The sequence below is a fragment of the Lethenteron reissneri genome, chromosome 21 (genome assembly GCF_015708825.2).
Source record: "Lethenteron reissneri isolate LAM-NWPU_2019-01 chromosome 21, ASM1570882v1, whole genome shotgun sequence".
Classification (NCBI taxonomy): domain Eukaryota; kingdom Metazoa; phylum Chordata; class Hyperoartia; order Petromyzontiformes; family Petromyzontidae; genus Lethenteron; species Lethenteron reissneri.
In genome coordinates this window covers 12268853-12291220 of record NC_083799.1, presented here as the reverse complement: position 1 = coordinate 12291220, position 22368 = coordinate 12268853, and the positions used below count along the sequence as shown (strand labels likewise).

Sequence of the window (22368 nt, the reverse complement as noted above, 5' to 3'; positions counted from 1 at the left end):
CAGTTGTTGATTCACCAACTTGTCCCTAGTGCCAGCCCCGCTACGCCACTTGTGCCCCCCTCCCCCTAGAATTAGTCGCACCTGTCCATGCAAAACGTAAGCGTTGATATATTAAAAAGATATCTCTCTCTCGCTCTGGATCCGTATTGCCATTGGCTCTGGGACTGGAGCCTTGTTTTTTTTTTACTAAATCCCCAAATCCCCCCCCCCTTCCCCCCCGGTCGGATTTCAACAGAGCGAGAAACTCTCCCCCCAGCCCCCCACCACGCTGGCACGAACCCCCACAGTGCCCCCCCCCCCCCCCCGCTCCACACAGAGCGCCTCCTCCTCATCTCCCGCTTCCGCTCGGCGAGTTTGGTAGAGATGGATCTATTTTTTGGTTTGAAACGCGGGAGGCAAGGATGTGGGCGGAGGCGGGTGGTGGTGGTTTGGTGGTGGTTTGGTGGTGGGGGTGCGGTGGTGGGGGTGCGATGGTGGGGGTGCGGTGGTGGGGGTGCGGTGGTAAGCGCGCCTCGCTATCAACCCCCGGGGGGAGCGAGTTCGATTCCCGCTCACGGCCAATACCAGTGACGGTTATTTGAACCGGTCCTGGGCCTCCCCTAGATCTACTCAGCCTCAAACGTGTGCCTGGTGCGATGTGTCAACATCGCCACTGGGGAGACAAAGGCGTGGTGCTGGCCACCTACCCCCCTCGTGTGCCGTGCCAACCTTCATATGAGCTCGCGAACAGCACTTGCCCCAACAGCATGTGCAGGCTATACGGGGGATCTTTGTCTTTGGTGGACGGGGGTGGGGGCGGGGGGGAGGCTTGGCACGAGGTGAGAGCCGCTCTCACAGAGCAGCGCTCCGTGTCAGCTGACGCTTGTTTATAAATTTGTGCTGGACGTTTATTTGTTTCAGCTGTCCATGCTGGCGCGTTCCACGTGTGTGTGTCTGCGCGCTCGGTTTCACGCGCGCTGCTCGGAACGATGACAGGGTCACGTGCGTTGTGCCGTGCGTGGCGATGATGGCAGCGGAGGGGCCAGGCTCGGTTGTCGGGCGTCAGAAATCTTACACAACGCAGGGCGCGATCGAGCCAAACTTCACACGCGCTGCAGATTTACACACGAAACACACGCACAATGACAAAGATCCCCCGTATAGCCTCGGCGGTGCTCACGTATGTGTGTTGGAATAATCAGAGGTGCGGGGGAAGGACAACAAACTGAGCACTAAAAGCAGTTTTTTAAGAAATTAGTTTTCAATCTTCATTATTTACAAGTGTTTGGCTCGAGTTGCTTTCTAGTATCGAAAGGAAGAGGGTTTCCGGACAGCAGCAGAAGCGCATCTGAAAGTGGGCGACGCAGTGACCATCTTTGTGAGGATGACCGGAGTTTGCATGATGGTTTATGCTCCATGATTAGATCAGCAAAGTATTGTGGCTCATTTATGGCAAGCACTTTGCATGTGATGAGTGCGACCTTACAGACTGTTGGGACAAGTGCTGTTAGCGAGCACACGAGGGGGTGGGTGGCCAGCACAATTCCCAGTTGCCTTTGTCTCCCGAGTGGCGATGTTTACCCATCGCACCAAGTACTCATTTGAGTCTGAGTCGACCTAGGGGAGGCCCAGGACCAGGTCACATATTCGTCACTAGTGTTGTTGGGTGTGAGTGGGAATCGTAATCGTGCCGCCAGGCTCGGAGCGCAGCGCGCTAACCACCACACTCCCGCTCCCTGCACACGCACAACCTTGCACATGCGCACGCGAATGCACACAAAGACACGCACACATGCATACACAATGACGTCCATTGCAGAGATGGAACGATCATTAACATTTGCTCGTGCGCAGGTGCTAGACGGATTGCTCCATTAGAGGATCGTGAGAGATCGCGATGGCTTGGGGTTGGGAGGCCTTCATCCAGCGGTGGATTGATCATGGCCGATGATACTGATGATGCCGATGCCGATGTTGATGCTGTTGGTGCTGATGATGGTGCTGCTCATGACGTTGATACTGAAGATGCTGATGCCGATGATGTCGATGATACCGGTGGTGATAATGATGAAGGTGGTGATAATGATGAAGCTGGTGATAATGATGAAGGTGGTGATAATGATGAAGGTGGTGATAATGATGAAGGTGGTGATAATGATGACTGTGGTGATAATGATGAAGGTGGTGCCAATGATGAAGGTGGTGATAATGATGACTGTGGTGATAAGGAAGAAGGTGGTAAATAACGATGGCTGCGTTGCACTGCCGTCCTAACAGAGGACGGCGCGGGCTCGTGCCTGCTGAGCACCGACTTCCACTGCGCCAACGGGCAGTGCGTCGAGCCACGCATCACCTGCGACTACAAGGACGACTGCGGTGACAACTCGGACGAGGTGGACTGCGGTGAGACGCGCTCTCCCGGCCGCGTGATGCCTGCGGCCTTGTCGGCGCGCGAATCAGCCAATTGGTGCCACCACCGCCAGCAACGCCACCACCGCCACCACCGCCGCCACCACCGCCACCACCACCACCACCGCCACCACCACCACCGCCACCACCGCCAGCACCGCCACCGCCACCACCACCAGCACCGCCACCACCGCCACCACCGCCACCGCCGCCGCCACCGCCACCACCGCCACCACCACCGCCACCACCACCGCCCACCGCCACCACCGCCACCGCCACCACCGCCACCACCACCACCGCCACCACCGCCGCCACCGCTGCCACCACCGCCACCACCGCCACCACTGCCGCCACCACCACCACCACCACCACCGCTGCCCGAGAGGATGCGATGAGTCGATCGCCATTCAAGCGCTAATCTGAAGCCCCTGTGCGATTTGCCCGCCAGGGAAATACTTTCTGCCGACGTTGGTGGCGACAGAAAGCGCCCATCAGGGGGAAAGTTCAGTAATTTTTGGGTGTTTGGTGGCTGTAAATCTCCACGCGATGATAATCCACTTCGTTGCGCTTTCATTCTCTGTTACGCAATTTTTTAGGAACTTATCCTCAGCGTCTGAATTAACACTGTGTTCGGGTCGTAACCGTGTGGCGTTCGGCGCGACGTCCGACGTTTCGCTCCACGAGCCTCAGTTTCCCGAAGAAGCTCCACCGGCACGTGCGAGAGAGCGCGAAAATGTCGTGTGGCCGCGCTCACCCTCCGCCCCTGTCTCTCGTGGCCGTCAGTGAGCGTTGCCGGCAGCTGCGACTTCAACGAGCGTGGAGGCGAGGAGGCGAACGATGTGTGGTGCGGCTGGAGGAACAGGGAGGAGGATAGCGACTTCACCTGGGTACTGGAGCCACGCGGCGTTTCGCACGGATCGGGTCCAACCGAAGACCATACTCCCAGTGAGACGAGAGGGGGGGCGGGGCAGGGGGGGCGGGTGGGGGGTCTTCGTTGTTTCTTAGAGTGCCACGCGGTCAAGTCGTCGCTAAAGTCACTGCCCGGCGGACGAGCGCGGTCGACCCCGCAGCCAGGACAGGCGGCCCACGGAGCGTCGAGAGGGGATGGAACGTCACCGCGTGCGGCGTGAAGGTCATCGGGCAGAAGGGGACTCTTCCTTTGAAGCCTCCCACAGGCAGCAGAGCTCCGCTTCGTGTCAGTGGACAGACCCGCAGGATTGAGAGCAAACGGAAAGTGTTTTTATTCGTATGTATCAGAACCACCATTTGTATTTAGACTGGAGGAATCCAATGGGCTACGAAGCGCTGTTTGTTGCAACAACAACAACAACAACGTTGGGTTCTTCAGTCATAGCGTCGTGAGAGTGCCTTGGTGCACGAGGTGGATGAGTCATCAGACCGCGTGTCACGACCACGTCCTGGGAACGTTCTGACTCACACCGGGTAACACAGACCAATGTCACAAATGAAGCGTGGCTTCCTTATTTTTGCGAAAACAAGGATTATAAAGTCTGAAAAGCTTATCACAGAAATTCGTAGACGTGGAATTCAATCCCTGCAGTCTAATTCCCTGATGTTATCCTTCGCTCACACTATAACTTCACGTTCATTTATGCCGCCTTGATGTGCCGGTTCTTGAACTTGCGTTTTCAATAGAAACAAAGCAATATTTAGTCTTTTTGAAATGTGTTTTTTTCCAATGTAGCTATCGGCACTCACAGAGAGAGGGGAGTGAATCACTAGATATGTTAGAGAACAGCCCGCTGAAGGGGATATCACAGAACCGCTGCTGAGGTCCCATCAGGTGACATTTCTGATGCTGCAGAGTCATACTGAATGGCAGTAAACCCCAGTATTTTTTTTATTACAGTTCCAAATTACCCTCCAGCCTCCCCGAGTATCGTAACTCGAAAACGTCCTGGCTTTTAATCCGAGTAAGTTGATTGCACAAAAAAAACCCGTCACTTTGAACTTGGCACGTCACTCAACTTGGATTCAATCCCAGCTCCCTTTACCAAAACGCAGGTCTGATCTGCCATGCGACGAACATTTCTCCGCAGCGGCGCCAAGCGAGGAGAAGCGGCATGGATGAGAGAGAGGTGGCTTTGAGAGGGCTCCCGGAAGCAGTTCTGTCATATCCACTTCCCGCGGGCCTGTTCTCTTCGACGCAGGGCCTAGCTCTGCGCCACGAGAGCTCCAGGTTGGGAAGCTTCTCCGCCTTGGTAGCGCAGTCGAATAAAATGGAACAGGACGGTAGAGCCTCTGACCAAAATCCCCCAAAAGCTCAGCCGTGGTTTGAGCCTGCTGGAGAGTGCTTGGATGATGGGTGGCCACCGTGCACAGAGCGGGCATCGTGAGCTGGCACGGGGCCACGGGAGTGAGCGGCATAGGGACAGTGAGGAAACATGAGTTTGTTGTGCTGTGCTGTGCTCCACGTATTCGTCGGCCCTCACCCCGGCCCTCGCTGGCCGGCGGGAAATGTGGTAGACACGATCCCTACGACTCGCACGGTGCGGGGAGGTGGTCATCCAGCAGTGGATTGAGCGTGGCTGCTCATCGACAATGACGATGATTAATAGATGATGATGGTGATGATTGATGGACGATGAAGATGACGATGATTGATAAATGATGATGATGATTAATAGATTATGGATGATGATGATGATTATGATAATGATTGATAGATGATGATGATGATAATGATGCTGGTGATTGGTAGATGATGATGATGCTGATGATTGATGATGACTGAAATATGATGATAGATAGATGATGGTGGGGATGATGATGATTAATTGATGATGTTTGACAGATTATAGATTTTGATGATTGGTGGATGATGACGACGATTGACGATGCTGACGATTACGACGACGACGTATGGTCGGCAGACTTGAGCGGTGGCTTCCTGCGAGTGGACACGGCGGGGCGCAGCGTGGGCCAGCGCGCCGGCCTTGTGGCGCCCGCCGTCTTCCCCGCGTCCTTCGGCCTGTGCCGCCTGCGCTTCTGGTTCTTCATGTCGGGCTCTGGGCACAAGGCCGCCCTGAGGGTGAGCCCCTGCGTGGCAAACCGCACGGCAACCTCAGAGCAACCGCACAGCACCCGCATGGCAACCGGACACGAGCAAAGTTATCACTGCTGAGCTCAAGAGTGTGTGCGACGCCGTGGTGTGAAGCACATGTGTGTGTGACGTGGTGGTGTGACGCATGTGTGTGTGACGTGGTGGTGTGACGTGTGTGTGTGCTACGTGGTGGTGTGACGCGTGTGTGTGACGTGGTGGTGTGACGTGTGTGTGTGTGTGATGCGGTGGTGTGACGTGGTGGTGTGTGTGATGTGTGTGTGTGTGACGTGGTGGTGTCACGTGGTGGTGTGACGCGTACATATGTGACGTGGTGGTGTGACGTGGTGGTGTGACGCGTGTGTGTGTGACATGGTGGTGTGACGCGGTGGTGTGACGTGGTGGTGTGACGCGCGCGTGTGTGTGACGTGGTGGTGTGACGTGTGTGTGTGTGACGCGGTAGTGTGACGTGTGCCAGGCACAAGCGTCGTGGTGACGTCACCGTCACTTAGTGGCGAATGGCGGTTCTTGCTGTTGTTGGTGTGACGTGTGTGTGTGTGACGTGGTGGTGTGACGCGGTGGTGTGTGCGACGTGCAGGTTTACAGCCAGGGCGAGAGCGGCGCGCCCATCCTCATGTTCGTGGCGCGGGGGGACATGGGCACGCAGTGGAAGTACGCCAACATCGAGGTGTCGCACTCGGTGCCCTTCCGCGCCGTCTTCGAGGCGGAGACGGGCAGCGAGCAGCCGGTCTCCATCGCCCTGGACGACGTCTCCTTCACGCCGTCGTGCAACCTCACGGGTATGCCGTGAAACCACCGTCGCCGGCGGGCCCGCTCCACCAACGTCTTTCCAAACTCCGTATAATTCGGCATGAGAGGTTTGGTGAACGAGCCAGCGACCTCCGGACCGCGAGTCCATCGTGCTAATCACGGCACCGCGGCAGCGGTCCCTCGCATCACACTATGTTACAAAGAAAGTTTCTGCTGGCTGGCCGGCTGGTTGGCTAGAGGGAAGGACGGACCGATGGTCACGTCCAAAGGACGTGAGCGTTGCTAGTAAATACAAAAACAAGTCGGAGTGAATTCCTGCTCAAATGAGTTTTGAAGCGGTGCTAATCTGCTGTTTACAACCCTGAACCAGTTGTCGAAATTCTTCATCCCTATGGCACGTTCATTTTTATCGACCCCCCGGGAGATGTTGATTTGAGTCGACCCCCCCAACCAGAGCTTGAAATGGCAAACTTGCAATTTGCGAGCCACTCACTGCTGCTGCAGAGCCAACATACAGAACGCCATGATTATTATGAGCATCACGCTTGTTTGCCCTACAAGAAAACCTCACAGAGTCTCATGACTTTTTTCAGGAGGGTCCTGCCAAGTTTCCGCAGTGTGGCAGGGGGGGGTAGTGGTGGGAGGGGGAGGTGCTGGTGGCTATGTAGATCCCAATTGAGTCATTTGCGGATGAATTTTTCTCATCTGAAAACAAATATTAAATTCACATTGGTTTCAAGGTGCAGAACGACGCAAGTGTGTGCCTGTGCCGACTGTTCCGTTCACGTGGCAGGAAGGTTCGGAGCACGGGGGGGGTGGACGCGGAATAGGTTCCATTGCTTACGCGCGCTGCTACCAAACTCCACCCAGTGCCCTGCTCCCTCCACGCTCTCATCATTCTCGCTTCCCCACTGACGCCCGCGATAAATCTGTGCGAGACCCACCCCTGACTGCCGCCGAGTCTGTCGCAAACTCGTGATCACCTTCGGAAAGTTTTTTGTTCGTCTTCATGGCGCAATATAGGAGCAGGTTTCCCTCGCTCTACGCCGGTCCAATTTGTGCAATTTCGTGCCGTGTATGTGGCGAACGCCCCTCATGTGCCTTGCCGGCCTTCATAGGTGCTCGCTAACACCGCTTGCCCCAAAAGTCTGTTCAGGCTATATGGGGGATCTTTCTCTTTGCTTGTCCTATTCCCACCCACGGCTAACGTCAGTGACGAATATCTGAACCCGTCTTGGGCTTCACCTAGGTCGACTCAGCCTAAAATGAGTACCTTGTATACTGTAAGGCGGCCGGGTGTGGTGCTAGCCGCACGTGCACCGTGCCGATCTGAATAGGTGCGCGCAAACAGCAAGCGCCTGTGTAGGCTACACGGGGAATCGGAATTTGTGCGTGCATGTATGTGAGGAGCGGTGGCACAGTGGTTAGCGCCCTGCGCTAGTGAGTTCAATCCTCACTCATGGCCAACTCGGGAAGACAAGGGCGGCTGGGCACGGCACGCGAGCTGTACCGGACCTCATCGGCGGTCGCTCACATCACTTGCCCCAACTCTCTGTTACAGCCGTACGGCGGATCTTTTGTCATTATCTATCTACGTGCATTATCCCACTTGCGCGCGTGCGCCCGCGTGCAGGCGCGATGTGCCCTGACAACTGGTACTGGTGCGGCGAGCACCAGCGCATGTGCCTGCCCTCGGAGCTGGTGTGCGACGGGCGGGAGGACTGCCCCGGGGGCAGCGACGAGGAGCGCTGCCCCACGCCGAGCCTGGACACGGGTTGCCCCCCGTCCACGTTCCTGTGCGGGAACGACTCCTGCGCCCCCGCGGCCCCCATTTGTTACGACGCGGCCGACTGCCTCGTCGGCCAAGGGGACGCGTTGGACTGCTGTGAGTGCCATTGTCGTCGTGGTGGTGGTTCTGCTCGGGCCTGGATGTCCAGTTTTCATGTTGGGGTTGGCACCATCAGGGCGCCACAGTGTTGAGATGTTAAATACCTCGCCTGGTATAGAGGAGGTCGTGAGTTCAGTCCTGACCATAACACCTGTGTATTTGGAGTTTGCGGTGGCTCTCTCCCCGTGGCCGCGTGGATTTTTCTCCTGGTCCTCCGGTTTTTCCCTCCACATTTAGAAGCATGCGTTTAGAGTATTTGGCTGCTATAATTGTCCACGTGATGATGAGTCACTTCGTTGAGCTATCATTTGTGGCCAGGTCAAATTAAAACATTCTAGTGTCGTTTTTTTACTTTGTGTAATGCCATGACTGCTATATAGTTTAGTTTTATTTGTGTATATATGTTTTAATTGATTTGTTTCCCTTTAATTGCTGTTGTAACGTTCTTACCCGCCTCTACTGGACATCTGTAAAAAGAGCTTCATAGCTTATCGGATTCCTCCAGTGTACATAAATAATCTAATTCTGTGATCATCAAGTATATCCGTCCACTATCATCATTCATTCATCATCATCCGCGTATCACGATCATCGTCCAATCTTTCTTTTCCTTTACTTCTAAAGCACAATTCCCAACACACCCGCCACCCGCCGCTGTGTTTCCAGCCCAATTGTGCACTCGCTGTTTACATCCTCGTAAAAAAAAAATACAAACTACAGTGCCCGTATGAAGCAGCCACACGTGGAGTGGCAGTCTGCTGTGACCAAACAAAGATGATAATTGTGATAATTGTTTTTTTTACCTTTTATCTGGCAACAAAACTGACACCTTTTTTTACAAGGAGTCATGTTTGCAAAGACAAAGATCCCCCGTGTTGGCCGTGTAGCCTTTAAGAGATCGCTGCAGCAATTGTTGTTAGCGGGCACCTATTAAGTCTCCCACCAGTGTCCCACCAATGTCCCACCGGTCTCCCACTGGTCTCTTACCAGTCTGTATGTATGTGTGTATGTTGAACTTCTTTCGCACCATACATCGCCAACCGTGCTAATTGGAGGTGCGGGAGAAGGACAACAAGCTGAACACAAAACACGGTCTCCCACCCGTCTCTGGGACCGCCTCGATCTCCGTTGCCATGTTGGAGAGTTCTGTGTGGCACACACACAGAGACATGTTGCGCACGCCGCTGTGCGTTCAGTACGGTCCGCCTGTTCCTGCTCTTAACCCGAACCGCGTGCTGTGATGACCGCCAGGGTGTTGGGACGTGGACTGCAGGAACGAGGGAGTCTGCGTTTTGAACGGAACAACTGGAATATGCCGGTGCGTATATCTGCCAGCAGTGCACCGTGGAGGACACGTTTATCAACATTAATGCCCATCCCATGTACCGTATTCTACAAATTAGAGCCGCACCCCAACTCGTGCTCGGTTATCAATAAAGTAATTGAAATCAGGGCGCACATGCACACACATGCGCACACATGCACACACATGCACACACATGCGCACACATGCACACACATGCACACACATGCGCACGCAACCCAACAGAATATAAGACGCACCCCTAACCTCATGCTTTAAAACACAGGGTCTGAAGCGGGTCATGATCTGGAGAATATGGTATTTATTTGAAAGAGAACGACCAGAGGTCGCAACCGGGTACCCGATACCCGTACCCTACCCGATACCCGGCTACCCGTACCCGGCCAGGTACAGGTACAGGTACCCGTTTGCGACCCTGGTGCGGCCGGGTACGGGTAGGCCGTGAGTCACTGGTGAGTAACCGTTTGTCACTCATTTCGGATAGGGTACGGGTACGGGTAGGGAACGGCTACCCTTTCCCGGCCGGGTACGGGTACGGGTACCCATTTGCGACCCTGGTGCGGCCGGGTACGGGTAAGGAATCAAAACCCGTTTGCGACCTCTGAGAACGACTCAATATTCAAGGTCGTATTTCCCCGCGCGTTTTTGTCTCCCGCTCCTCCCACGTCAGTTGCGCGCAAGGATGGCAGGGAGCGCACTGCCTGCTTCCGGACGCGGTGCACCCCTCGGTCAGACCTTCCCGCCAGAACCCCGCGTACTCCATCGAAGGTCGGCAGAGCGGACGGTGGCGGTAGCTGAGACCGCGTGTGACACCATTAGAACCTCATTTGCCAGTAGCAAAATATGATAATTAGTTTTTTACCCTTTTATCTGGCAACAAAAATGACACTTTTTTTTTACAAGGAGTCATGTTTGCATTGACCACAATACCTGCAGTCGGAATGCAAACAAAAAACATAACTCTGATAATGTATGCACTGTCCTTGAAATTGATTGGTCCACACCCGAGACACTTTAGAGCCTAGTCTCACGTGGTGTTGGACCAAATGACGCCGAAAGACCATGGCCACCAATGGGCCCTGCGTCCTGCGTCGCTACCGTGCGACGCTCCACCTTCCCGTTTGTTCTACGGGGGGGTGGGGGCATTTGCTTATTCGGGGGGGTGGAAAGGATCGATGATGGGGGGGTCCTTTGAGAAATGATTGGGGTCCTTTTAGAGATACGCCAGAGATGACTCTTATACCGCGCTGCGCACCTGGCGACCCGAGTTCGATTCCCGCTCATGGCCACCAACACCGGTGACAATAATCTGAACCGGTCCTGGGCCTCCCCTAGGTCGACTCAGCCTGAAATGAGTACCTGGCGTGGTGTGTAAACGTCGCCACGGCGGAGACAAAGTTGGCCGGGCGTGGTGCCGGCCACCCACTCCCTCGTGTGCCGTGCCGGCCTTCGTAGTTGCTCACTGACAGCGCTCGCCCCAAAAGGTCAGTTGAGGCTCCACAGGGGATCTTTGTGTGGTGTCGTTGGTGCAGTGTGGGCCGCCGTGGTGATCGCCGCGGCTCTGCTGCTGCCCCTCGTGCTCCTCGCCGCCTTCATCCAGCAGCGGCGTCGCCTGCAGACACTGTGAGGCCGCCCGCACTCCGCTCCTCCCTCGTTAGAGATGATCAGTTCATGAGCAGGGATACGTCGCAGCCGGATCCGGCCAGATGGGCGTCCTGAAAATAAAACGATTTTGCCCCGCCGCCTCCCGGACACACCACATCCAGTCTCGCTATCACTACGGCTGTGACTACTGGCCACATGCCTACTACTCCAGTTTTCAAGACACCTGGGAAATGTTCGGTGAGAAATTAGTGCCTGTGAATCGAAATCAGTGTTTATACTGGAAGAAAATCCGATGAGCTATGAAGCTCTTTTTCACAGATGTCCAGTAGGGGCGGGTCAGAACGTTACAACAACAAACAGTAGTGCAAAGTATGGGAGAGGTAAACAAATCACTTTAAAACATATGGACAAATAAAACTCAGCTATTTTTACACGCTTTCTTTTAACTCACTCTGTCTGTTGTTGTTGTATCCTCAAATCTTGTAACTCAATTTTAACCCACTTCCCAATGTGGTATCGACTGCAAACTTGGTATACTTATGTCATACGGATGACAATACCATATTCCATCATAAAAAAAAAATTACATTCTTTTTTATATGTTTTGTTTCGGCTTGGGTCTAATTGTCCACGGTCAACTGACGTTGGCTGTATTTGGCCATGGCCCCTTAAGTTATGGCAAGCTTCGGGGCCACTTCCTGGAGTCGTGGAGTTCTGCCATTACTAGTACATTTCATAAAAGCGTGTTTAAAAAAAAGTGTTTTAAATATTACTTATTTATATTACCAGGTAAAGCCCACTCGGCTATTAGTTTATGTTTCAGAAGTGACCCTGCCACATATGATAGCCCAACGAAGTGGCTCATCATGTTATAATATAGACACATGCTTCCCAACAACGTGTGGTGCGATTCAACAATCAAATAGTTTTGTTTATATTTTAGTGACTATATATATGTTTTACATGGTAGGTAATGTAGCAAGCAGCATCTAGTGGCTACAGGGGTCATGTGAACCCCATTACGTACAACAATACACTTGTGATTTGATGCATGTATCGTGCGATTCGAGACTCGATAATAACGATAGCTCAGTGGCTCATGGTGACCCTTAACTGGGTAGCACGTGGTTTACTCCATATGGAGCCGCTACAGCATGCGGCTGATGCGATGTTCAAGGGTCTTCTGTATAATAATTATGATATTACGTTCTTAGAAAGTGCCGCGAAATCCAAAATCGCTATATTCAAATCAAGATGAAATACTTAAGCTTCACCTAAATAAGGGAATTAGGTATACAGCAACCATCAATTAACACATCACAGTTGAAATAAGTACTGTAATGTATGCCAAATAAACGAAATAATTGAGATAAACATGTAAAAAACCCCATCCAAAAAAACATTCCTAGACGATAAATAGTATCAATATTAGAGAGATGGGCAAAACACATCAGCCTCACAAATCACTTGGGTAATTCCAATGCAGATACAAAGTACCAATTACTTTTAGGTGTGCAATTAAGATATCAGTCACAAACGTAATGGGAATACATATTTAAATGATACGTTATTGAGACACTGTGTGCATATGTGGGTACATGTGCACATGTACGTGCCCGTACATTGGTGTGTGCTTGTGTGCACGTGCGTGCGTGCGTGCGTGTGTGCGTACAGATCCAAACTCGACGATGATTCCTTCCCGATCATAAAACCAGACGCTTGGCCAAAGTCAGACCTCGCCAAACTCGTAAGCAACACTCTCCTGCACTTCACCACGCGTTGCAATCGCAGCGTCAGCTGTTTCTTTAAAAATCATATTCAGCGTGCTTCACATTTTGTTCTCCACCGAGTGACCTCGCCGCTGTCAGTACGTGGATTCCCCAATGGCGCATTCGAGGATTATAAAACGTGCGGGGGAGGGGGGCAGGGGGGGGGGGCATGGCCCACTGTGAGGGTCGATCGGTCGGGAGGGTGAGCGGCTACCCAACAATGTCGGGGGGGGGGGGACTTATGGGGGCTGAGCCCCCCCCCCACCGCCCTCCGCTGAAGGCTCAGCCCTCCCCCTAAATCCCCCTTCTGGTCAAAAACCCAGAAACTGTCAGCACGGCATTAACAGGGAGGGTGGGGGTCGGAGCTGCCCAGCATGATGGACGAGAAAGCACTCCGCGTCGACACTCGCTTTGTCTCGCTACCGACGTTTTGTCGTAAAGCTTCTCCAACGTTGACAGCGCCGTGCCCTCGGCGGGTCTGTGAGTGCCCTCCCTCCCCCCCTCACCCCCTCCACCCAGTCCAGCATAGGTCCCCACCACAGCGGGGCAGGGCCGCGGCTCTCCCCGAGGTGCCCGTTCGACGGTTCGCAGACTCATCTTCTTGGTTTTTTCGGTAAAGTCACGTAGAAGGGAAGTGATAAAATAATAGACAGCGTCTGAACCCATTCAGACGCTGTCTCCCCGACAGACCTGGTCTTCACCTGAGGACGGCTGCTTGCGTTGTGGCCGAAACGTCGTGAGAATTATTTTATTATGTTTTATTTTTATTATTTTATTACTTCCCTTCTACGTGACTTTACCGAAAGAACCAAGAAGATGAATCCCTGCAGTCACGAAAGCTTTAAATCGAAAAGCTTCACAGACTTTGAATTCTAACGTCATGACGGTCCGGTTTGATTTTTGTTCCGGCAGGCCCGATCACGGCGGCGCGGCACGCAGCCCTCGTCCTTCTGCAACCCGCTCTATCGCCGCCACTCGGACCCGACAGTGGGCACGGTCCCCGTGGGCCTGCCCGCGACGTCCCGTGGGCGTCCCGACCGCTATGCGCAGCTTTGCACGCTGCGCCAGGTCGGGTGGCCTCACGGGGAGTCCCACCTCTAGCTGGGGAGGAGTCCGGTTGCCACCTTATCCGAGTTTTCCCAGGGTCGTCCTCTTTTAATTTGTTTTTTTTTTGGTTCAGGTAGCTGCTGTCCTGGGAAATGTGGAAGTCTTCCCGGGACAGTATTAATGACGTCCCTTGGTTGTGTTTTTTTTTGTTTGAGCCATTTGCGAAATAATGAACCACCCATTACATTGAGTCCTCTCATGCTTCCGGGTGTTGTGAGATGTTTTCCTTCTCCATGCTGCGTCCTGGTACTCTTGGCAGCCCCGAGGTGGCAACCCCTCGTCTCAATTAGGCGTCTTCCTGGCGCCATCGGTGCTCCCTTCGTCTTCTCTCCACCCTCGGAGTCAGGTTAAGGGGTTGGGTTTATGTGTCTGGTTAAGCACTCTGGTTAAGGCGTCTGGTTAAGTGGTCAGGTTAAACGGTCAGGTGAAGGGGTTAGGTTAAGGGGTCGGGTTAAGTGGTCGGTTTAAGCGGTCAGGTTAAGTGATCATGTTAAGGGGTCAGGTTTGGGGTCAAGTTAAGGGGTCGGGCACGCCTTTGCGAGACCACGCACGCAGATGTAGGGTTGAAGGGGACCATCGCGGGTGTAGATGTGAGTGAGGCCCACTGGAGTTGAGATGTGAGTGAGGCCCACTGGAGCCGAGATGTGAGTGAGGCCCACTGGAGTTGAGATGTGAGTGAGTCCCACTGGAGTTGAGATGTGAGTGAGGCCCACTGGAGCCGAGATGTGAGTGAGACCCACTGAGCTGAGATGTGAGTGAGTCCCACTGGAGTTGAGATGTGAGGCCCACTGGAGTTGAGATGTGAGTGAGACCCACTGGAGTTGAGATGTGAGTGAGGCCCACTGGAGTTGAGATGTGAGTGAGTCCCACCGGAGTTGAGATGTGAGTGAGTCCCACTGGAGTTGAGAAGTGAGTGAGTCCCACTGGAGTTGAGATGTGAGTGAGTCCCACCGGAGTTGAGATGAGAGTGAGGCCCACTGGAGTTGAGAAGTGAGTGAGTCCCACTGGAGTTGAGATGAGAGTGAGTCCCACCGGAGTTGAGATGTGAGTGAGTCCCACTGGAGTTGAGATGAGAGTGAGGCCCACTGGAGTTGAGATGTGAGTGAGTCCCACCGGAGTTGAGATGTGAGTGAGGCCCACTGGAGTTGAGATGTGAGTGAGTCCCACCGGAGTTGAGATGTGAGTGAGTCCCACTGGAGCTGAGATGTGAGTGAGTCCCACTGGAGTTGAGATGTGAGTGAGGCCCACTGGAGTTGAGATGTGAGTGAGTCCCACTGGAGTTGAGATGTGAGCGAGGCCCACTGGAGCTGAGATGTGAGTGAGTCCCACTGGAGTTGAGATGTGAGTGAGTCCCACTGGAGTTGAGATGTGAGTGAGTCCCACTGGAGTTGAGATGTGAGCGAGGCCCACTGGAGCTGAGATGTGAGTGAGTCCCACTGGAGTTGAGATGTGAGTGAGGCCCACTGGAGTTGAGATGTGAGCGAGGCCCACTGGAGTTGAGATGTGAGTGAGGCCCACTGGAGTTGAGATGTGAGCGAGGCCCACTGGAGTTGAGATGTGAGGGAGGCCCACTGGAGTTGAGATGTGAGTGAGGCCCACTGGAGTTGAGATGTGAGTGAGTCCCACTGGAGTTGAGATGTGAGCGAGTCCCACTGGAGTTGAGATGTGAGTGAGGCCCACTGGAGTTGAGATGTGAGTGAGGCCCACTGGAGTTGAGATGTGAGTGAGGCCCACTGAAGTTGAGATGTGAGTGAGGCCCACTGGAGTTGAGATGTGAGTGAGGCCCACTGGAGTTGAGATGTGAGTGAGGCCCACTGGAGTTGAGATGTGAGTGAGGCCCACTGGAGTTGAGATGTGAGCAAGGCCCACTGGAGATGAGTGGAACAACTGTTTAGAAGAAAAGTGTTTATATTCAGTGATTTTGTTTTTAATTCAAAAAAAGAAACAGTTTTATGCTCGAATTAAAGTCATGAAAAAAACGTGTGTTTTTTTACTCATACACGACATCAATGTTCCCCGACCAATGGGAATCTGTTCAAATGAATAATACGGGGGTACATGTGTATAGTGCGTGTCGTTTATTTCTGATTTATTTAGTTCTTCAAAAAATTGGCACAACAGGCAATGACGTTAAATAAACTTAGTTCTGTAGCTGTTCTCTCTCTTTTTTTATCTGGATCTGTGCACGAGCACTGGAAGTAATGATTCGGAATGCAGAGCCTCTGCCTCCTAATGCGAAACAGAAGAGCAGCGAGCGATTGCTGCAACCAGCGTGGTCTCCTTTGCATTCTACTCTCCGGGCAGAGATCAGCCGTGAACCTCAAGAGTCACGCGTCCCAGCAAATAGGACCATCGAGTCGTGCGAACCAGCCCTCGAAACGATTGGCTCGATATTCTGAAACCGCGGTGGTGAGATGTTAACTCCCTCGCCTGGTATTGAGGAGGTTGTGGGTTCGATCCAACCCTGACGCCTGTTGTATATTTGTGGTTTGCATGTCTCTCTCTCACCGTGGTCGCGTGGATTTGTCACTGGGCCCTTCGGATTTCCCCCCTCCACATTTAGACTCAACGTGCGTCCACGTGATAAGCCACTTCGTTGAGCTATCATTTGTGGCCATCTCGCTTCTGGAAAAGAGCTATGTAGCTCAGTTGGCCTTACCTGTAAAAATTTTGATTTAAAGCTTTCGTGACTGCAGGGATTCATCTTCTTGGTTCTTTCGGTAAAGTCACGTAGAAGGGAAGTAATAAAATAATAAAAAATAAAACACAATAAAATAATTCTCACGACGTTTCGGCCACAACGCAAGCAGCCGTCCTCAGGTGAAAACCAGGTCTGTCGGGGAGACAGCGTCTGAATGAAACAGCACACGAGCTTGGAGTATATATATAAGCTGGGTTGGAAGGGGGGGAAAGGGCGCTTCGACAAAAGAATTTGCATATCAAGAGGAATTTAGCATATTTATGGGAAATAAAACTTGTTTAGTTTCTAAAATAATAATTGTTTAGCTTGTGATTACTGTTATGTTCAGAGCGACTGCACGGTGACGAGGAGTTGATCATCTTACCCGCGTTCATCCGCACTTCACCGCTCAGATGACCTCGCAAAACAGGGAAGGTCCCATCTTAATTTTTGGAGCTTTCGTGACTGCAGGAATTATTCTTTGGTTTTTTTTCGGTAAAGTCACGTATAAAGATAAAATAATAAATTAAATAATAGCATACTAAGAACGATAAAAAACGAGTGTAGACAGAAAAATTACACTAAATATACAGGCAGAGAGAGAACAAAAACCCAGAGAGAGAGAAATAAAAAAGGTAAACTTGGAACTTCCCCGTAGAAGTGGTCCCGTCGTGCCGTCTCATGGCAGCCCAAGTTGAAGAGTTAAATCCCATTGTACGGAGCAATCTTCAGCAGCTCATCCGTCCCTTATAACGTCACTGGGTGTCCACACATCCAGTCGCGGGCGCGTTCCATCGCTGACGAGGATGAAACGGCGGAGAGTGGTTGGGGTGTTCCCCCCAGAGAGACGCAAGCATTATTTTCCCAGAAGTCCATCGTCCCGACTCGGGTTCCCCACCCGTAAGGTAATTTTGCACAGAGAGTGCATGTCCATATCAGATGGCGTCCAACAATTTCAATTTGCGTCATTACGTAGAACATACGTGGCAACAACATGCGTAAGCAGGGAATACGTCTCGTTTATATATCTGCCTCGTAATAAGAGTGTTTCTTACACAACCCATCAGCTCCACGGCCTCTTCTGGGAGTCCGTGATTCCAGCAGCATTGATTCAGTCCATATTTTTGTTGTTTTTGCTTGTACCGGGATCAGTGGTGCCGAAAGTCACGCACTTCCAGAAGGCCGTGGGGGCCGATGGTTTGTGTTGGTGTTGGGGGAGGAGGAGAAACCCCTTAATCTTGTTTTTAAGCGAATGGACAGATATATGAAGCGAGGCGGCGGATCGCCTACTCGGCGCTGTTTTTGACGCCGGGGATGCCGCGTCTTGCGAGTGCAACAACACGTGCCCCCTGTCGTCCGTATGTCGTTAGATTCAAAGGGCAGAGGTGGGGGCAACTCGCGTCCAGACAGGAGGAGAGAGAGAGAGGAAATTAACCACGAGTAGCAGGCCAGGCGCCCCCCTCCTCCCCCAAGCGAAGCGACAACTGAACGCAGTTGGGGAGAAGCGTGAACGAGCAGACGTGGCCCAGCTGCTGCGTCTTGTGACGCTGACAATTACAGCACAGGCGATGCGACAGACGCGTGTTGTGTCCCCCCGCAGAACAAACAAATAAACCCCTGTTTGTGTGTTTGAAATATAGGACTGTTGGGGAAAGTAGGCGCTGTTGGCGAGCACCTATGAAGGCCAACGCAGCGCACGCCGGTGCGTTGTGGCCTCAGCACGATACGTACACCGGAGTCACCCTTTGATGTTTACACACGACAATAGGTCCACATTTAAGTAGACCTAGGGGAGGCCCAGGATTGGTTCAAATACATATCACTGTGATTGGTCGTGGGTGAGAATGGAACTCGGGCCGCTGGGTTCGTAGCGCAGTTGCGAGAACGACAACGACCGTTCTCCAGGCTCGGTGCACCTTGAGGCCACGTGATGGGTCAAAGGGTCGCCGGCAGGAGGTCACGGGACAGACCTAGGTGTCCACTGTGCCAACACATATACAAATATCCCCTCGTATAGCCTTAGCAGACTGTGGGGGCGAGTGATGTGAACGAGCACACACACATGCACATACGCACACGAACTCTTTTATTAATTGTTGTACAGCATTCTGTATAGCAGAGCAGAATGAGAAAGGTTTTGCAAGTGAAGTCTGTACTGTGGTCTGTTTTTTTTATGATTGTAAATCTTTTGGAGGAATGTTTGATTAATTCCGAGTGAATAGTATTTTTTTTCTTCTACATTTTAAGCCAGAATATCCGTAAACGTGATTCGTGGTGGTTATCACCGGAAGTTTGCTCTGCCTGGGTTTGTTTGGCGAGTTTTTTTCTGGTGGGGACTAAATATTCAGCTCGGTCCATTGGCGCGCTAAACAGCTGATGTGGTAATTCTGTTCCCTCTCTAAAATAAAAAAGTAACCTACAACTAAAAAAAACATTGGCACTAAAATGTTGAGCAGATTTCGAGCACACGATTAAAATCGGAGCTGCAGTGCCATGACTTTGGAATGGAATAAACGATTTCATAAGCATTCATTTGTTTAAACAACCAAACTCTCTCTCTCTCGATCGGGTTTCAAGCCCTTTGGTGGTCATCAGCAGGAAATGTATTTTCAACAGCAAATGTTGCATGCAGGAGCGGTCCTTTCAAACCATACAGCCCGCTCATTATGGCGAGCACTACGTACTAATACATGTTATGCATGTTGCTTTTATAGAGTATTGTCGGTAACGCCACACACACATATATAACTAATCTTACAAAAATAAATCTCTGCGTAAATTACTTTTCTCCCATCCATCAACCAAAGGAGTCTTCTGTGACCCAAGCATTTCATAACGGCGCCTGCTTCAAATCGGCAAACTCTGTGCCGAGAATTCCAGTGTTCTCCGAATGTCATGGGATTTGGCGAGCGGTGGTGGCGTGAGATGAGCGGGCGTGCGTGCCGCATGGCTCGCCACAGTGCCGATTATCTGGGCTGCTTTAAAGCGAGCCGGGAACCCCGGACCCTTGTTAGAGGGACAGCTTGCAGAGGGGTGGGTGTGGGGCTGTGGTTTCAAGCGTACGCTCCGTCGCCACTGGCTGTCTGTCATGTGCCGACGATGGGCCACTTCAAAGCGACTTTATACTGGTGAAGCATTCGCGGTTTTCAAACGTTTTGTGGTGGCGCCGTCATTCTCCCATTCGTGGTTGGGTCTGCTCACAATCGATCTTCATTCTCCCGTTCGTGGTGGGGTCTGCCCAGTGCCCACACTCGCTCCTCCGTACCCCTACGTCCAGCCCTCCCCATGCTTTATTTTGGGTTTCATACTGAGCTGCAGTGGTTTTTTCGAAAATACCACCAGCTGTTTGCAAGCAGAGAGCTTATGCATATTATTATTTAATTTCATAATTTCCGTGTTTTTTTATGTGTTTTTTTTAACTCTAGGGCGAGTGGCCTGCTGGCAAATGTGCCTCGAAATTGGATAAATTCTTGGTTGCAGCTGGAATACAATGTTCTCGTAGGGAATTTCTCAAGGCGTGCTATTTTCTATACAGTGCGCATTTAAGATCCAATGGCACTTTCGCAAAATTAGAGACGACCAACGATTACCAGAATATCAATTAAAGCGCCGAATCTGTACCCACAGTTGAAATTGTAAAAAAAAAATGGGTTTTAAGGATTGCCCCGTAACGACGTTTCCTTATCTCAGAACAGTTGTCCAACTCCTCTTGCTGGCCTTGATGACATCTTGATATTGGCCATGCTTTCAGATTATCAAGGCTCGCTTCATCTCCGCTCGTAATAGTGGTCCGTGGCAACTGCAGCTGTCATGAACCTCTGCTAAGTCGACTCAGCCCAAAAGGAGTGCTTTAGCTGGTACTGTGTGATCAGCATTGGAGATCAATAGCAGCCGAGGGCTCGTATTGACCTCACCGGCCCTCTTGTGAGCAGTGGCAACTTTAATAGGTGCTCGCTAAAATCGCTTAAGATAGCACGGGGCTAAATATATCGCTGTGTGTGTGTGTGCGCTTGCGTATCATGCAATGCAATTATAATAATACATCAGTCAATTTGCAAAAATACATCATGAACATCACTTAATTCTCATTTGCCTATGCACAAGATAATTCACTGAAACCGAGCAAGCCCGTTCCTGACATAAATACAGGAGGTGAGCGGTGGTGGCAACGGTGGTTCATGCACTGCGCGGTAAGCTGGGGACATCCGAGTTCAATTCTCCGCCACGACGAACATCAGGGGCGAGTGACGTCTGCAATCTGTCATGGGTTTGCGTCCTCCACCGACCCGCACTGAGCATCAGGAGGTGAAATGTGGTCACACAACCCCCGTGACCGACACGGTTGCGTGAGACGTCGCTCGAGAAAGGCTATTATTTAAAATGTAAAATCGTCGTAAAATCTGCCCCCCCCCCCCTTTCGTTTGATAACCAGTGGTGTAATGGCAAAACATTGCCCATCTTTGTCACGTGTGAAATCCCTCGCTGCTATGGACAAGCCTAGAACCGTAATGAATGTAAGGCAGAGGAATATCGCGTATTAAATTAACTGTTAAATACACAAATTGCCCGTGTGTGTTTGTGGTTTTGTGTGTGACGTGTGAGAAGTCCAGGTGTAGTAGCGCTAACATGACACTGGGACGGGCATCGGAGAGAGGTCTTCATGTGATGGCGACGGAGGGGAAGACCTAAGAGCAGATGTTGGGAGACTCAGGATGGATGTTGGGAGACTCAGGATGGATGTTGGGAGACTCAGGATGGATGTTGGGTGACTCAGGATGGATGTTGGGTGACTCAGGATGGATGTTGGGTGACTCAGGATGGATGTTGGGTGACTCAGGATGGATGTTGGGAGACTCAGGATGGATGTTGGGAGACTCAGGATGGATGTTGGGAGACTCAGGATGGATGTTGGGAGCCTCAGGATGGATGTTGGGAGCCTCAGGATGGATGTTGGGTGACTCAGGATGGATGTTGGGAGAGTGTCAGGATGGATGTTGGGAGACTCAGGATGGATGTTGGGAGCCTCAGGATGGATGTTGGGTGACTCAGGATGGATGTTGGGAGAGTGTCAGAATGGATGTTGGGAGAGTGTCAGGATGGATTTTGGGTGACTCAGGATGGATGTTGGGTGACTCAGGATGGATGTTGGGTGACTCAGGATGGATGTTGGGAGAGTGTCAGGATGGATGTTGGGTGACTCAGGATGGATGTTGGGAGACTCAGGATGGATGTTGGGTGACTCAGGATGGATGTTGGGTGACTCAGGATCGATGTTGGGTGACTCAGGATGGATGTTGGGAGAGTGTCAGGATGGATGTTGGGAGAGTGTCAGGATGGATGTTGGGTGACTCAGGATGGATGTTGGGTGACTCAGGATGGATGTTGGGAGACTCAGGATGGATGTTGGGAGACTCAGGATGGATGTTGGGAGACTCAGGATGGATGTTGGGAGACTCAGGATGGATGTTGGGAGAGCAGCCGAACCAGCCTGTATGCAAGTTGAATTTCTTTCGCACACTGCACGTAAAGCCAACCCGTGCTATAATTATAATCGAAGCCTGCACCCGGGGCACGAGGCGGCAACCCAGCAGAAGCAACAGCAGCAGGGGGAGAAGGAGGAACAGGACAAGACGTGTTTGTACGCCCAGGTCACACAGCAAAGGAAATAACCAACAACACTACAACATCGGCTGGCCTGCAATCACACGCCAGAGAGCTGCACAACACGACTGTGAAAACCTACGCAGCACAAAGCCCCTCGCACCCCTGTTAGTT

At 52.1% G+C, this 22368-nt stretch overlaps 1 protein-coding gene across 1 annotated transcript in view; it reads left to right on the top strand.

The window, feature by feature from the left end:
* Positions 1–21121, top strand: part of MALRD1 (MAM and LDL receptor class A domain containing 1) — a 58715-nt gene extending 37594 nt beyond the window's left edge. The window contains exons 20-29 of the mRNA XM_061555839.1: positions 2257–2382; positions 3172–3333; positions 5283–5440; positions 6048–6249; positions 7854–8105; positions 9360–9426; positions 10103–10200; positions 10965–11055; positions 12712–12784; positions 13719–21121. Coding sequence (XP_061411823.1) covers positions 2257–2382; positions 3172–3333; positions 5283–5440; positions 6048–6249; positions 7854–8105; positions 9360–9426; positions 10103–10200; positions 10965–11055; positions 12712–12784; positions 13719–13907 — 1418 coding nt within the window. The 3' untranslated portion in view covers positions 13908–21121. The remainder of the gene's footprint in view (positions 1–2256; positions 2383–3171; positions 3334–5282; positions 5441–6047; positions 6250–7853; positions 8106–9359; positions 9427–10102; positions 10201–10964; positions 11056–12711; positions 12785–13718) is intronic.
* The last annotated feature ends 1247 nt before the right edge of the window (positions 21122–22368 follow it).